This window comes from Peromyscus leucopus, chromosome 8b (genome assembly GCF_004664715.2).
Source record: "Peromyscus leucopus breed LL Stock chromosome 8b, UCI_PerLeu_2.1, whole genome shotgun sequence".
NCBI classification, from domain to species: Eukaryota; Metazoa; Chordata; class Mammalia; order Rodentia; family Cricetidae; genus Peromyscus; species Peromyscus leucopus.
This window is the reverse complement of record NC_051086.1, coordinates 86,576,177-86,592,137: the sequence shown is the minus strand read 5'-3', so window position 1 is coordinate 86,592,137 and position 15,961 is coordinate 86,576,177. Positions and strand designations below refer to the sequence as shown.

The 15,961-nt window shown below is 38.3% G+C and overlaps 1 protein-coding gene across 13 annotated transcripts in view; it reads left to right on the top strand.

The window, feature by feature from the left end:
* The window catches only part of Tanc2 (tetratricopeptide repeat, ankyrin repeat and coiled-coil containing 2), a 326,078-nt gene that overhangs the window by 253,044 nt on the left and 57,073 nt on the right, over positions 1–15,961 (top strand). For all 13 annotated transcript variants that reach the window (XM_028865155.2, XM_028865161.2, XM_028865160.2 and 10 more), the window contains one exon: positions 3,605–4,212. In XM_028865155.2, coding sequence (XP_028720988.1) covers positions 3,605–4,212 — 608 coding nt within the window. The remainder of the gene's footprint in view (positions 1–3,604; positions 4,213–15,961) is intronic.

Below are 15,961 nucleotides of genomic sequence, written 5' to 3'. Positions count from 1 at the left end.
TGTGTTTGTTTGCTTCTGAACCATAAATTATCTCCCTCCTAGGGAGCTTAAACTGAAAAAGTTCCAGTTCCCAGTTCTCTTAGCTCTGCTTAAGTTTAAGAGACATGATCTATAAAAAACATTCTCTCCTTATGTGACTCTCAAGTTCCTATTCCCATTTCTCTGGAAAAGGCTTCGTAAATGTTTCTCAGAATAGCACTAAAGGGGTGGGTGTGTGATCCAAGCATGAGGAAAGCAGAAGAAAGAGGGTCCTGAGTTCTAGATCAGTTTTAAAGGAGGAAAGAAAATAGCATGAGAAGAAAGTCTATTCCTTAGTAGTACAAAGGAAAAATGTCTCACTCTTTGAATTCCATTTCACACTTTTAATCATTTAAAATTATGCAAAATCTAGTTCAGACTTTCTGCTTCTTCCCTCACTCTACTTGAGCTCATTTTTGTTTTTGGTTTTGTTTTTGTTTTTTGTTTTTTTTTTTTTTTTTTGGTAGTGTCAATGTAAAGTTGTTTCTATATATGCCATCTTGTAGCGAATATTGGCAATATTAGGTCTTTAGATTAAACTTATTACAACTAAGACATAAGGTTTTGTTTTCTTTTTTTTTTTCTTTTTTTCTTTTTTTTGGTTTTTCAAGACAGGGTTTCTCTGTGTAGCTTTGCGCCTTTCCTGGAACTCACTTGGTAGCCCAGGCTGGCCTCGAACTCACAGAGATCCGCCTGCCTCTGCCTCCCGAGTGCTGGGATAAAAGGTGTGCGCCACCACCACCCGGCTATAGGTTTTGTTTTCTTTAAATTATCACCCCTGCTCATTGAAAGAATCAGGAATGTAGAGTTGAGCCTGTAAAAATACGTAAGCTGTGGACTTTAGAGTAGAGTTTGTAGCTCCCATTCTTTTGTGTTCATATGTGACTTGGAACAGTGGGGGGTTTTAAATAATTTTTTTCATTATTTTGTGCATTGGTGTTTTGCCTGCATGTATGTCTATGTGAGGGTGTCAGATTTTGAGGTTACAGACAGATGTGAACTGCCATGTGGGTGCTGGGAATTGAACCCGAGTTCTCTGGAAAAGCAGTCAATACTCTTAACTGCTGAGCCATCTCTCCAGCCCTGGAACAGTATTTCTTATCTTTAAAAACAAAATCTCACTTAATAGAACAAACATCGTGATTCATTAAGTCGAAACAAATACAAAGAAATTCTCGAAAAAAAAAAAAAAAAAAAAAAAAAAAAAAAAAAAAAAAAAATTTCTTGATAACTATTAAGATCTCATAGAATTCTCGAAAAGAAAAGAAAAAAAGATCTCAGAATATATACTCATCCATTATTTTGATAGAGCCCACTTACAATAGTTAATAACTCATCTCACTATTTTGATAGAGCCCACTTAAAATAATTAATACACAAGAGTCACAGTAAGTCTACTCCTTTTCCTTTCTTCCAGCTTTTACTACTATTCCTATACATTGGGAGATTATATTTCCTACCCTCTTGACCAGAAACAGTATCTTAATCCTGTAACCTTACATACGTTTTCTATTATTCTGCAGGTCATTTGAGTTACAGAGTCTAGATCAACATAATGATCTTTACAGCTAAATTCATATACAGTCTAATTATTGGGTAATAGCTTGGTTGTTAAAAATATAAATAGGAGGGATCTCCAGAAACACAATCTTGTGTTTGGCTTTGTTTTTTGTTTGTTTGTTTGTTTTTAACATTTCATTGTGTAACTCAGGCTGCCCTCAAACTCATGATCCTCCTGCCTCAACCTCCCAAGTACTGGATTTACAGATGTGTGCCACCACACGTAGCTATGATCTCTATTCTTGATACTTATGCATAAGCAATATTATCATGATAATCTGTTCTAACATGGTATCATGTATAATTGAAGAAGCAATTTTAAGTGTCTCGGTAGATAGAGCAGAAAAATCTTAATTTTTCACCTGTGCCAAAGAGCAGACAGAGTACTATGCTTATTCCAGATTTTATGCATAAGTCCAAATTTCAGTGTTTTCATGGATAGAGAGACCTGCAGTAACTTCCAAGATACTGCACTCTTCTTCAGTGAAGAATTTCTAAAAATTATTTTCCACATAAAATCATGTGTGCATTTTCATTGCTTCCATAGACATTTCTTGAGTTGTGTATGTCCTACACTGTTCTAATTAGGGAGGATTCAGTAATGACTAAAACATACAATGTCTCTGCTCTCATAACACTCTTTTAGGAAGGAAAACAAACAAAAATAAATATAATTAAACATATTGTAATATTATGGGTAATGTCAAGTACTATGAAGAAAAATAAAATAATATAAAGAGATAGAAATGGTCGTTCCAGGTAGATGGAAGAAGCCCCTCCAAGGAGCATTAGAAAGTGATGAAATCTGATCTACCTTTTTTAAAGATCTATCCTCTGGTTGTGTAAATAATACATTATAGAGGATGGAGATTATAAGCAGAAATACAGGTGAATGTTGATGTCTTAAACTAGTGATAGTGGTGGAAACCATGTGAGATAGTCAGATATGGAAAATATCTTGAAGAAGAATAAAAAGCAGTAGATCAGCCAGGTGTGATAGTTCACGCCTATGATGTCATCATTTTGAAAGTTGAGGCAAGATAATTCAAGGCCAGCATAGCTACATGGTAAAATAAAAATTAAGAAAATAGACTTGATGACATATTAAATGTGAATATGAGCAAGAAAACAAGAATGAATTCAGGGGGTTTAGTGAGTACATGAGCAAATGCTATATTCAGGAGCAAAGATCACAGATGCCTCCAAGGGTTTAGTATTAGGGTTAGTGACAACAACAGCAATTTGTTGACATGGGGAATGTCTTGTGATTGAGTATGAAATTTAATAATTTTTATTTAGTCACATTAAGTTTATCTGTGAAACATCAAAGTATAAATTGCTGGGTACACCAAGATACAGGGTGAAAACTCAGGAGAATTGACTAACCTGGCAAAATAGATGATATTTAGAACTGTTTTAAAGCATGTGAAAGACTGAAGAAGGAAGGAAAATTAATAGAGACCTTAGCCTGAGGTGGGCTGGAAAATGAAAGAGATGCTAGCAAAAGAGACTGGGTAAAACTGATCAGTGTAATAAGAAAATGAAGACATGTCCTAAGAGCAGGCTGCTGAAAATAATTCCCAAAAATGCTGTGGGAAGGTGTGGTCAACTGTCACACACTGAGACTGTGAGAAAATGAAAACTGAAAGCTAATTACTGGATTTGACAAAGTTAAGATTATTGATAATCTTGGCAATAACCCCTTTTTAGTGAGGTGGTAAGGTTTCAGTAAAGCTAGAGTATGAGGAATAAAGAGAATGGAAAGAAACGTTCTTAAATTTGATCCTAAAGTACCCTTTACAAAGACTCATAAAAAGTCTCAGTATTAGGAAAAGCCATGTTCTTACTGTGTGCATAATTTGCTTTAATCTATGGATATCATGCTTAATACTGTTTTTCTCGTTGGCCACTCAGAAATTCAGACTTAATTCTGGACCTCATAGTCTATAAGAGAGTTAAGGAAAACTGAAGGTCTTTCTGTCTATCTCTCTCTATCTCTCTCTTTCTCTCTCTCCATCTATTTTAGGAAATTACCAAGTTGCTGCCTTTCCATAGGATTTTTTTGGATCGACTAGAAGAGAATGAAGCCATAGACCAAGACCTGCAGGCTTACATCCTGCACCGGATTCACAGCAGCTCAGAGATTCAGAATAACATCTCACTTAACGGCAAGATGGACAATACTACATTTGGCAAACTCAGTTCTCACCTCAAGACCCTCAGTCAAGGGTCTTATCTATACCTGAAACTAACATTTGACCTCATAGAGAAAGGCTACCTAGTGCTAAAGAGCTCTAGCTACAAAGTGGTTCCTGTCTCACTCTCTGAGGTTTATTTACTCCAGTGCAATATGAAGTTCCCAACTCAGTCTTCCTTTGACCGGGTGATGCCTCTCCTGAATGTGGCAGTGGCCTCTCTCCACCCACTTACTGATGAACATATCTTCCAGGCCATCAATGCTGGGAGCATTGAAGGCACACTAGAATGGGAAGACTTTCAGCAAAGAATGGAGAACCTCTCCATGTTCCTAATCAAGCGCAGAGACATGACTCGAATGTTTGTGCACCCCTCTTTTCGAGAATGGCTGATCTGGAGAGAAGAAGGAGAGAAAACCAAATTTCTCTGTGATCCCAGGTAAGACATAGATTTGTGAGAAGTAATTCTGAGCCTGTTTTCAATGTATTGCATAGAGCATGGATAGGAAAGCAGTGGGGATTGCTCTTCATTGAACACTTCTCACAGAGATTTTCCTCTTCTCCTCAAGGCCAGGCTGCCTTTCGTGAGTTTAGCAGTGTAGTGCCTATTTCTCACACTGTGACTCACCAAAGAGGCTAAAGCTTGACACCGCTGGGCTTTTATTGCCCCTATGCCCCTGCTGTTCACCAGACCTTGTTCTGACAACTACGTTTGTGGGCATGCCTCTCAGCTTATTTCTTCATGCTGATTCATTAGAAAGCTAGTTCCATATCTTGATGATGATATTAAGCCAGGCAGAAAAGAAATTATGATATTTTCTAAGAACAGGAAATAAGGAAGCATGCTTGCATGGAAAGAAGAGGAACTGTTGAGTTCTGTAGGAGCTAACATTTACATAATCATCCCAAACCTTAGACCTACGTAAAAGCAGAAATAATTCCTTCCTCTTATAATATAATACCCAGACTAGTACAATTTTAAAGAAAGTGTTGAGAGTGTGCCTTTTCCTCCCTTGCCTTTGTAGTAACAGACACTTCAGGAGTGTCATAACTTAGTCCTGTGACTAGGTGAAGAACAACCCTTCTGCTATTAGCATTTTGATGCACAGCTTTTTAAAGTAACCAAGTCTGGGTCTCTTGCATGTGTTGTATGATGTTCATGAAACTATTTTGCTTTAAGGTAACACCCAGCCTTATGTCTTCTAACCTTCAACAGATACCTGAAAGTGCAGAGAGGATCAACCATAGATGCATCATAGCTTTTTCTATTCACATATGCTGATGACAGAGTTTAATTTATAAATTAGTCACAATAAGAAGTGAAAAACAAGCCGGGCGGTGGTGGCGCATGCCTTTAATCCCAGCACTTGGGAGGCAGAGCCAGGCGGATCTCTGTGAGTTCGAGGCCAGCCTAGGCTACAAAGTGAGTCCCAGGAAAGGCGCAAAGCTACACAGAGAAACCCTGTCTCGAAAACCAAAAAAAAAAAAAAAAAAAAAAAAGAAGAAGTGAAAAACAATAAAACAAACTGGTATGGTATAATAAAGGTTACATGAATGTGGTCTCTCAAAATATCTTATTGTGCCTTTATATTTTCCACTTAAAAGAGACACTTAACAAGTTCACAGATTCTCTTTGGCATATCCAACTTGTCAATCAGCAATACTATACTTTGTTTGGCTTTAGGGACTTTTTGTTTTGTTTTGTTTTTGCAGACAGGGTTTCTCTGTAGTTTTGGTGCCTGTCCTGGATCTCGCTCTGTAGACCAGGCTGGCCTCGAACTCACAGAGATCCACCTGCCTCCGCCTCCCAAGTGCTGGGATTAAAGGCATGTGCCACCACTGCCCAGCCCACATTATTAAATAAAATAAAGTTTACTTGAACACAGGCACCATGACATCCAGTGTGCAAAGAGGAGTACTAAGTGATTAGTTGGTGTACAATTGTACAACATGGATACACTAGACAAAGAAATGGCTAGGTCCCAGGCAGGACAACGTAGGGTAGTCTTAGATTCCATCACAGTACTCAGAAAGCACACAACTTAACTTATAAATTGCTTATTCATGTAATTTTTTTATTTAATATTTCTAGTTGATCATGGCTAACTAAAACCCTGGAAACTGAAATGGCAGATAAGAAAACTACTGCAAATCTGGTTGATATTGCTTCTGGCAGGGTTAAAAACTGTATAGTTAAAAAAATTAATATAGAATTACTTAATAAACACTTTGAGGCCAATTCCCAAACAATCTCTTCCTAACTGATCTATTTTCCTGTCCTGGAGTATATCAGATATTTGAAAAGCAGGTAAGGTCCAAGGCAAACAGACTACCACTGAGTTAATAATATCTTTCTTACAAAGGACAGAATCTTCAGGGGCTCCCAAAGGAGAAAATGCAGTATTTATGAAGCATATTATAGCTATGTGGGCTTGCTCTCCAATATTGTTTATTAACTAAGAGCAACGACAGACAGTGCAGACACTTCCAGCTTCAGGTGCTGGGTAGTCTGTTCTTTGGTGATTTACTGACACAGCTGCTAAATGGCCATCATATTTTATTTAAGAGAGAACAGAGTATATTTGTAAACAGGACCAGGAGTTATCAAAAACACCACCCTTAAATTTCATTCAGTTGGAATTCAAGCTCCTCCTCAGCATTGGACAGTTCCAGCCTTGTTACTTCCATGTTCATCTCATAGTTGAGATTTCGTAGGCCAACAAAGTGGAATTTAACTGGGAACTAAAGGGGCAGATCCCATCCAGCCTTTCGGAGAAAATAGCTGCAACTGCTTTTCATTCAGTGTTTGTCTTTATGGCCTTCAGCTTCCATTTCTTGTACATTTTCTCCCTTCTGTTTTCCACAATCTCTTCAGTTCTGTCTAGAGTACCCAGTATCCTCAGTAGGCCAGAGTAGACTGACTCAGTGCCTCTAACGACATTAGCTACACCAGGGCCTAACATGTGCATGTCTAGAGAGGACTCTCAGGGACAACACAGCATTGTTTCTTCTAGCCCATTTTCTAGACTTTAAGCAGTTTTTCACTATGAACTTGTTGACCTTATTAGGGAATTAGACACAGGGAAAGTATTCTACTGATATCAAAAATTAGTTGATATTCTTCAAAAATAGCAGTAGACTACCTAAGGACATGTTTTCTTCCTAAACAGAAAAGATCTGGAGTGATGTAAGAAGGAGCAGATCCAGAGGTCAGTGCTACAGAGCTGATGTTGAACTTTTTCCAATTTAAATATCACAGTGCCTATTGTCCCAGAATCTGGGCAGAGAGTTGACATAATAGAGAGAAGTATTTAACATTTCATCAACATAATTTTGACAGAAAGAAATGGGTTAAAAACAGACTCTTTCTCTGGCTCAGTAATTGTGTTGGGGAGATTAAGCAATCTATTGCTGTAAATCATTTATATCATCAGAACTTTGTTTGTCCCAGGATCATACTATGTAGAGCAGGCTCCAATCCTCCAGCCTCAGCATCTCAAATGCTGCTAGCATTACAGGCATGCACTACCATGCCCAGTTTAAAACTTTGTTCTGAGCCGGGCAGTGGTGGCGCACGCCTTTAGTCCCAGCACTCGGGAGGCAGAGCCAGGTGGATCTCTGTGAGTTCGAGGCCAGCCTGGTCTACCAAGTGAGTTCCAGGAAAGGCGCAAAGCTACACAGAGAAACCCTGTCTCGAAAAACCAAAAAAAAAAAAAAAAAAAAAAAAAAAACAAATAAATAAAATTAAAAAAAATAATAATAAAAAAAAAACTTTGGCCGGGCGGTGGTGGCGCACGCCTTTAATCCCAGCACTTGGAGCAGAGCCAGCGGATCTCTGTGAGTTCGAGCCAGCCTGGGCTACCAAGTGAGTTCCAGAAAAGGCGCAAAGCTACACAGAGAAACCCTGTCTCGAAAAACCAAAAAAAAAAAAAAAAAAAAAAACTTTGTTCTGATATCAAAAGCTTTAGTGTTTTCTGTCTTTGTGAAAGTCCCTGGGAGCATTCACAGGCCTAGACCTTACAGCCTTATTCTGCTTCTGTTTCCCACTGTTCATCAATATCATCAGATCCTGAATTTAATTTGTCTTTTTTATTTCCTTGTGCATTGAGATATAGATTAACACACTAATCTAATAAACTAATCCCTGCTATTATGCTAATAGTAAGAAGGTGGAAAACTCATTTCAGGTGACTTGTGCATTTTAAGTGAGGTGGCTGAGAAAAGTGGGCACTAGCATTTTCTATCTAACACATTAGTAACTCTCATAAGTAGAAATTTGAAGCTGAGAGGTAGCTGAGGGATACCAGCCTTGTGGTGCTAATTACTGCTTAACATTTCAATACCACATTGGGCTCAGCCTGAATAAATTTCCATACTTCTTTTCTGTTTCTTTTCCTCATTATCTCCATTTTCATGATACCAAGCCTCCCCTAAGAACAGCTCTCAGATTTAACATTTTGCTAGAGGAAAGGGCTATTTTGACACAGAAATTAGAAATGTTGGCTTATTTATTTTTATTTTGAAGAATTTGAATTAAACACAATAAACTTGTGAAACTCATACAGTTTATATAGAGCTGATACAACCTAACCTATGAAATCATGATATAGAAGCTTAAATTAGTTTTGACCTGATTTCTTCAAACTAAGAATAGCAAATCTTTACAGCAAAGCACAAATCCTTTACTGTAATTCTATATTTAACTTGCTTCTTCATGGTCAGAGTTGATTGTTTATAATTAATGGGGTTTTGTTTGTTTCATATATGGGCATGAACTATATGTTCACTTAGTGAAGTATCTTTTGGGGACTTGGTACTCTTTTTTTTTTTTTTTTTTTTTTTTTTTTTTGGTTTTTCGAGACAGGGTTTCTCTGTGTAGCTTTGCGCCTTTCCTGGGACTCACTTGGTAGACCAGGCTGGCCTCGAACTCACAGAGATCCACCTGGCTCTGCCTCCCGAGTGCTGGGATTAAAGGCGTGCACCACCACCGCCCGGCCAAAGTTTTTTTTTATTATTATTTTTTTTTATTTTATTTTTTTTTTTTTTTTTTTTTTTTTTTTTTGGTTTTTCGAGACAGGGTTTCTCTGTGTAGCTTTGCGCCTTTCCTGGAACTCTCTTGGTAGCCCAGGCTGGCCTCGAACTCACAGAGATCCGCCTGGCTCTGCCTCCCGAGTGCTGGGATTAAAGGCGTGCGCCACCACCGCCCGGCTGGGACTTGGTACTCTTAAAGCAAGGTATCAGGTAAGCAGTTTGCCTAAGGTTAAAAAGAAAGAGGCGGGTAGAGGGAGGGGTCAGCACTTAAGAGCACTGCCTGCTCTTCCAGAGGAGCCAGGTTTAATTCCCAGCACCCACACGGCAGCTCATTACTACTTATAACTCCAGTTTCAGGAGATCTAACCCCTTCACACAGACATACATGCAGGCAGAAGACAAAAGCACATGAAATAAAAATAAATAAATAAATTATTTTCTTAAAGGAAGAAGAAAGCATCTACCTTAAAGTGAAAATTGTCTATACCAGAGCTCTGTCTAGCCAGTGTACAAAATGATGAATTATTGTTAGTGGATTTTGTTTGTTCTTCAAATTCCACACATGAACCTCCAAGTGGGATAACATTTAATCTTGCCCTCAGTGAAGCACAAACTCAATGTTAGTGCTTCTGGTAGATATTATAGTGTCTCACAGTAAGTCCGTAAGTGTGAAGTGGGTTCTGTTTCCTAGAAGTGTTTGTAGAGACCTTAGCAAGCTGATGAAACATGGAAAGAAGACAGAGACTCCTGAAACTAAATCAGCCCTTAGGCATTCTCATGTACCAGACATTCTCCACTAATACCTAGCTATTCGTAAGTGACCCTACCACCTAGGAAGAATTGGCTCCTTGATGTCTTTTTCATTTTTAAGGCTTCTCTGTCACCAAGGAGGAAATCATTATTATGATGTCATGGTTTAGATTTAGTGTTTTCCAGGGAAACTTTAACCTTAATATTGCTAAGAATTTATCTAATTTAATCAATGAATACTTTTTTCTATTATCTAATCATCATCTAAAAATAAGTTTTAAACTGAAATGTAAAGTAATACTTTTCAGACCCAATGTCATGTTTTTGTGATATGATACAAATGAGAAAGTATATGAAAATCTAGTATGTCCTTCAGTCTTACAAGTTTGTTTTCATTCAGCATAAATCATTAGTCAAATAAGCAAAGTATTTCTGTCTTTTAAACAGTCTAACAGGAGGTTGGGGAGATAGCTAAATGGTAGAGTGCTTACCTAACATGTATAAGGCCCTAGATTCAATCCCCACCATCATAAGAAAGAAAGGAAGGAAGAAAAGTAAATCAGCTATTTAGTAGATGTGTTGATTCTTACCCGTAGTTCTAGCTTCAGGAGACTGAAGCAAAAGGATCAGAGTTAGAGGCCAGTCTGGGCTACACAGCGAGACCCAGAGTCTAAAAGTAGAAAAACTGTCTAACCATCAGAAGATGGGTATAACATTTATTTTTCCTTTTCCAAATCCAAAAGGAGGATTAAAGGCTGATGATAAGAATTTTAGGGCTGAAGAGAGGTTACGAGCACTGGCTGTTCTTCCAGAGATCCTGAGTTCAATTCCCAGCAACCACATGGTGGCTCACAACCATCAACAATGAGATCTGGTGCCCTCTTCTGGCCTGCAGGCATACATGCAGGCAGAACATTGTATACATAATAAATAAATCTTTTTTTTTTTTTTTTTTTTTTTTTAATGGCTGGAGAGACAGCCGTGGGTGCTGGGAACCGAACTCTTATATTTTTGGTTGTGAGCCTAGCCTTTTAACGGCTGAGCCATCTCTCCAGCCCTCCCCCCTTTTTTTAAAGAATTTTAAAAGCCCAGTTAAAACTGAAAACTACATGTACTGTTCTACTGTCATAAAAACCCATGAGAAATGTGCTAAGTCAATATATACAATGAAAGTTCTGCTTATGATGAGATTCAGAGAGCTTTGTTTTATGACTTGATCAGCATAAATGTTCAGCCATTACTATTCGTGAAACTTTTATATAAAAGAGCCAGCAAACAACACCAAAAGGGGCTTGTATTTATTCTTCTAGAGAGTAACACTGCTTTGTCTTCTTAAATATGCATATGTAGCTTATTTTAAAGGTGGTTGTAGTCTGTATAGAAAATACTGGCTTAGAGGGGTCAAGGACACTACAAGAACGTAGCCCACAGAATCAACTAACCAAGGCTCATAGGGGCTCATAGAGACTAGAAGGACAATCAGAGATCCTGTATGGGTCAGACCTAGGTCCTCTGCATATGTTATGGTTGAGTAGCTTGCTGTTCTTGTGGGACTCCTAACAGCGGGAATGAGGGCTGTCTCTGACTCTTTTGCCTGTTTGGGAGATCCTTTTTCTCTTACTAGGTTGCCTTGTCAAGCCTTGATATGAGGGTATATGCCTAGTCTTATTGTAACTTGTTAGGCCATGTTCTGTTGATATTTCTGGGAAGCCTGCTCTTTTCTGAAGGGAATGTCTTAAAATAACTTTATCTAAAAATATTAAATAGGAAGGACATGGAGAGGTGATTAAGGGTCTTTTTTTTTTTTTAACTGAGTCGTAAGTGTAGCCTGGGCTTCCCTTGAGCTCATAAGCTCCTGCCTTAATTTTCAAGTTCTGAAATTATAGGCATGTACCCATGTACCCAACAAAGGCATTTTTAATACTAAAAGTAGCATAAAGGGTTAAAGAAGAACTCAGTTGGTAAAGTGCTTGCTATACAAGCTTGATGACCTGAGCGTTGATTCCCTAGAACTCACATAAAAGAAAAGCCAAGTGTAATGACACACACTTTTAATCTCAGCACTGGGGAAGTGTAGATAGATGGATTCTTGGAGCTCACTGACAAGCTAGCCTACCTTGTTCAGAGAATACCAGGTCCCACTGAGAGACCCTGTCTCAAAAAAAAAAAAAAAAAAAAAAAAGACAGCTCCAGAGGAATTAAACCCAAAGTTGAACTTTTGCCTCCACATGCGTGTACATGTACACACACACATAAATGCACCCCCATGAATACTTACGCACCTACACAAACACAGATGCACATATATACACACACGTCTATACAAAAAAAAAGTAGAATTAAGAAGTAGAGGCTAATTTATCCTACTAATAAGCCTCTGAAATAACACTAATCGAATCAAAAGAATCCCAGAGGTTGTCAAACCAGGATTAATGGCACAGCAATCAGTAGGAGTTATTGCCAGCTTAGTGAGACTTGACAACACATTTTCTTTTTTGTGAGTAGAGCAATTCACTCCACCATCTCTAGAGACCTTCAAAAGCAGATAAAACTCCATGTTTAGTCAAAATCAACACTTAATAGCTTTCTACCCTCTTAACTGTAAGAACCCACAGCTGTGAGATTTTCATTTACTGAAACCATCAGCATATCTAATTGATTCTAAGTCCCAAAATTGATTTGTAAATACACATTTATTTTTGTCCCCACTGACCACACTCTGGTCTCCCACATAGATTCATCTTTCTTCTTGCCCTCCTCCAGTCTATTCACCAGCAACAAGAGAGGTTATTTTCAAACACAGTTCATACCACGACTCTTCTAGAAACCCTTCAGTGCCTTTTCTTACCATCAGAACAAACCAAAGCCCTGTGTGCATAAATAGCTTCTGCTTGCCTCTAAATTATACAATTTTATACCACTTCTAGAAGTTTCTTTCTCATCTCTAGACCTTTACACTAAATGATTTCCCTGTCTCATTACATCGTGAGACCTCCTATTGCCTTTTCAGACTTTAGCTTATACGCCACCTCCTAAAAGAGACTTCTGTTTGTCACCTTACTAAGTCACTCCTGGATTCTGAGTCCTTAGTAACCTTTTTATTTCCTTTCTAACGGGTGTTAAAGTTTATTAACTTATTGGATGTTGATAAGTATTTATTGTCTACTTTTCCTCTGGAATTTGAGTCACTTCAATGAGGTCAATAACTTTTCTATCTCATCTTTGCCTTCCTAATGACTAGTAGAGTGCCTGGTACACAGTAAACACACTCTAAATTTTTTTTTGTGATATATATTTTTTATTTTATAATATCATTCAGTTCTACATATCAGCCATGTTCCCCTATTCTCCCCCTCCCCCCCCCCTTACCCCCACCCACCCTCCATTCCCCCTCCTCCAGGACAAGTCCCCCCGAGACTGTGATCAACTTGAGACTCAGTCCAGGAGTCCAGTCCCTTCCTCCCAGACTAAGCCAAGTGTCCCTGCATAAGTTCCAGGTTTCAGACAGCCAACTCATGCAATGAGCACAGACTTGCCCACTGCCTAGATGCCTCCCAAACTGATCAAGCCAATCAACTGTCTCACCTATTCAGAGGCCTGATCCAGCTGGAGCCCCTCAGTCTTTGGTTCATAGTTCATGTGTTTCCATTCATTTGGCTATTTTTTTTCAATAATTGAGTAAAACTGAAATTTATTATAAGCCACAGTCATCCTAGGGACCTCCATGCTATATATATAGCCTCTATGGTTCTATGGGTTGTGGTCTGATTGTTCTTTATTTTATATCTAGAATCCACCAATGAGTGAGTACATACCATAACTGTCTTTCTGGGTTTGGGTTACCTCACTCAGGATGATTTTTTCTAGTTCCATCCATTTGCCTGCAAATTTCATGCTTTCATTGTTTTTCTCTGCTGAGTAGTACTCCATTGTGTATATGTACCACATTTTTTTCATCCATTCTTCCGTTGATGGGCATCTAGGTTGTTTCCAGGTTCTGGCTATTACAAATAGTGCTGCTATGAACATAGCTGAGCATGTATCTTTATGGTATGAATCAGCATTCCTTGGGTATATGCCCAAGAGTGGGATGGCTGGGTCTTGAGGTAGTTCGATTCCTAATTTTTCTGAGAAACCTCCATACTGATTTCCACAGTGGTTGTACAAGTTTACATTCCCACCAACAGTGGAGGCACACTCTAAATTTTTAATGATAAATTAATAACTTAAAAAATTATAAGTACTACTAATTCTAACCCCATCACATAAAATATTTAGAACACTCTTCTCACAGCTCCATAGACAATATTTTTTTTGCTCACTCTTTACCTCTTATCATGCCTCAGGATTAAATGAAAACATGTATTCCAACATCCAGCAAGCATCAATAAGCACTTATTAAATAATGTATTTGAGGTGCAGAGTTAAGTACTGCAGGGAATTCAAATGTAAGTAAGAAAGAAGTAAGGACTTACAGTTTAGTGATTTTAATAGACTCATTCATAACTAGCTATAATTCAAAGCAAAGTGCAGTGCTAAACATAAAGAACTAAGGACATAGAAGGAGTGTGAGAAATTGACTACCTTTCTATGGCTACTGTTACTTCAAATTATGACCATCCAGTAAAGTCATAGCTTTTCTGCCTCATGAAGCCTCACTACCTGCCTGAAGACCTCACTGGGTCAGAGATGTCCATTCTGGAGCAATGATACATTTGTAGAGCAGAAAAGCCCAGGAAGAGTTGAAATAATGTAGGAGAAAGCATCAAATCCCTGTGCAAATTGACTGTTCCCAAAAATGCTGTTACAGTCATTTCTAGTGGGCTTTATCTTTAGTAGACTTACTTCTACTTCTAGTTCATCACGCTCCTACATATCTGCTTCAGATGTGAAACAGTAGCACAACAGGATTAGAAAACATTTTCAACTCAGCTTCCAAGAAAAAGTTGTGAAAAGTGATATGGCTCAGGTAAGAGAATATTTGGCCAGCATGGAGCCCTGGGTTGGATCTCCAGCACTGCATAAAATTGCTACACACCTGTAATGCCAGCACTTGAGAGGTCCAGATGTGAAGATCAAGAGTTCAATCTTGACAGGCAGTGGTGACACACGCCTTTAATCCCAGCACTTGGAAGGCAGAGGCAGGTGGATCTCTGTGAGTTCGAGGCCAGCCTGGTCTACAGAGCTAGATCCAGGACAGTCAAGGCTGTTACACAATGAAACCCTGTCTCAAAAAAAAAAAAAAAAAAAAAGTTTAAGTGCATTCTTGGCTAGGTAGCAAGTTTGAAGCAAACCTGAGCTAAGACTTTTTCTCGAAAGAAAGAATAGATACATACATATATATATATACCCAAGTAGTACTATCTGATTAAGGTCAGTGGAAAGAATTATTGCACAGACACATGGATTATTTTTGCTAAGAAGGGATAGTAACTAGCAGACTTTTAAGGTAGCACAACTAAAGTTTAACTATAGACAGGGTTCTTAAGATGAAAAGTAAGAATCAAGTTATCAATCTGTTCTCAGCATTTGAGTTATATTTACATTCATTTCATAGTCTTCACCATGGCAGCAGAAATACCTGCAAGTTCAGTGCTGAACCAAGTAGTGAAAATTACCTGGAATTCTTTGAGTTGCTCTTCCTGAATACCCTTCTGTTTAGTTTTATTTACTAGTAAGAATTTATGGCACGCTTTAACAATAAGAAGCATCTCTGATCGAGACTGCTACCAATGAGCTCAGAAAGCAAACACAAAAATGAAAAAAAAAAAAAAAAAAAAAAAAAAAATTTATGGAACTTCTACATAAAAGCTATGCCAGCCACTAGAGAAACTTAGATGAGTCAGACACCCTATGGTATAAAGCTGTTGCCTTCTAAAAAAAAGGAAAGTCAGACAAGTAACCAACAGTAAATCATAGTATAAATTGTCACAGGAACCTAGATAAAGAAGAAATGCTTTTTAGAAAAGGTAGCATTCTAATTCTGCCTTGAAAAATGAATTGGATTCCACTGGAAAATCAGGACTTTGTAAGCATAAAAGAAAATGTAGTAGCAGGACAGAAGTAGGGAGGAATGTGAAAATATGCTGTGCCTTTGGAAGATTGGGAGTAACTGTAATGAGAAAATGAGATGCCTGGTCAGAGAAAATGATAGATAGTATCACTAAGAAGAAAGCCTTGAATGGCATCTTGACGACTTTACAGAGGGCCTTTAGCACTCTTTGTGAAGAAGAAAGTGATCGGTTAGCTCTGGTGATGTGAAAGACAGCTCTGACAAGTAGCATGTGGAAGGTAGGCTGAAGAAGGGGAGACTGCAGGTTGGGGTCTAGTTAGGGGGGGTTATGACAATTGTGTAGGGTGAGAAATGCTAAGACCTGTATCATGAGGATAGTGAATAGAGTATATGT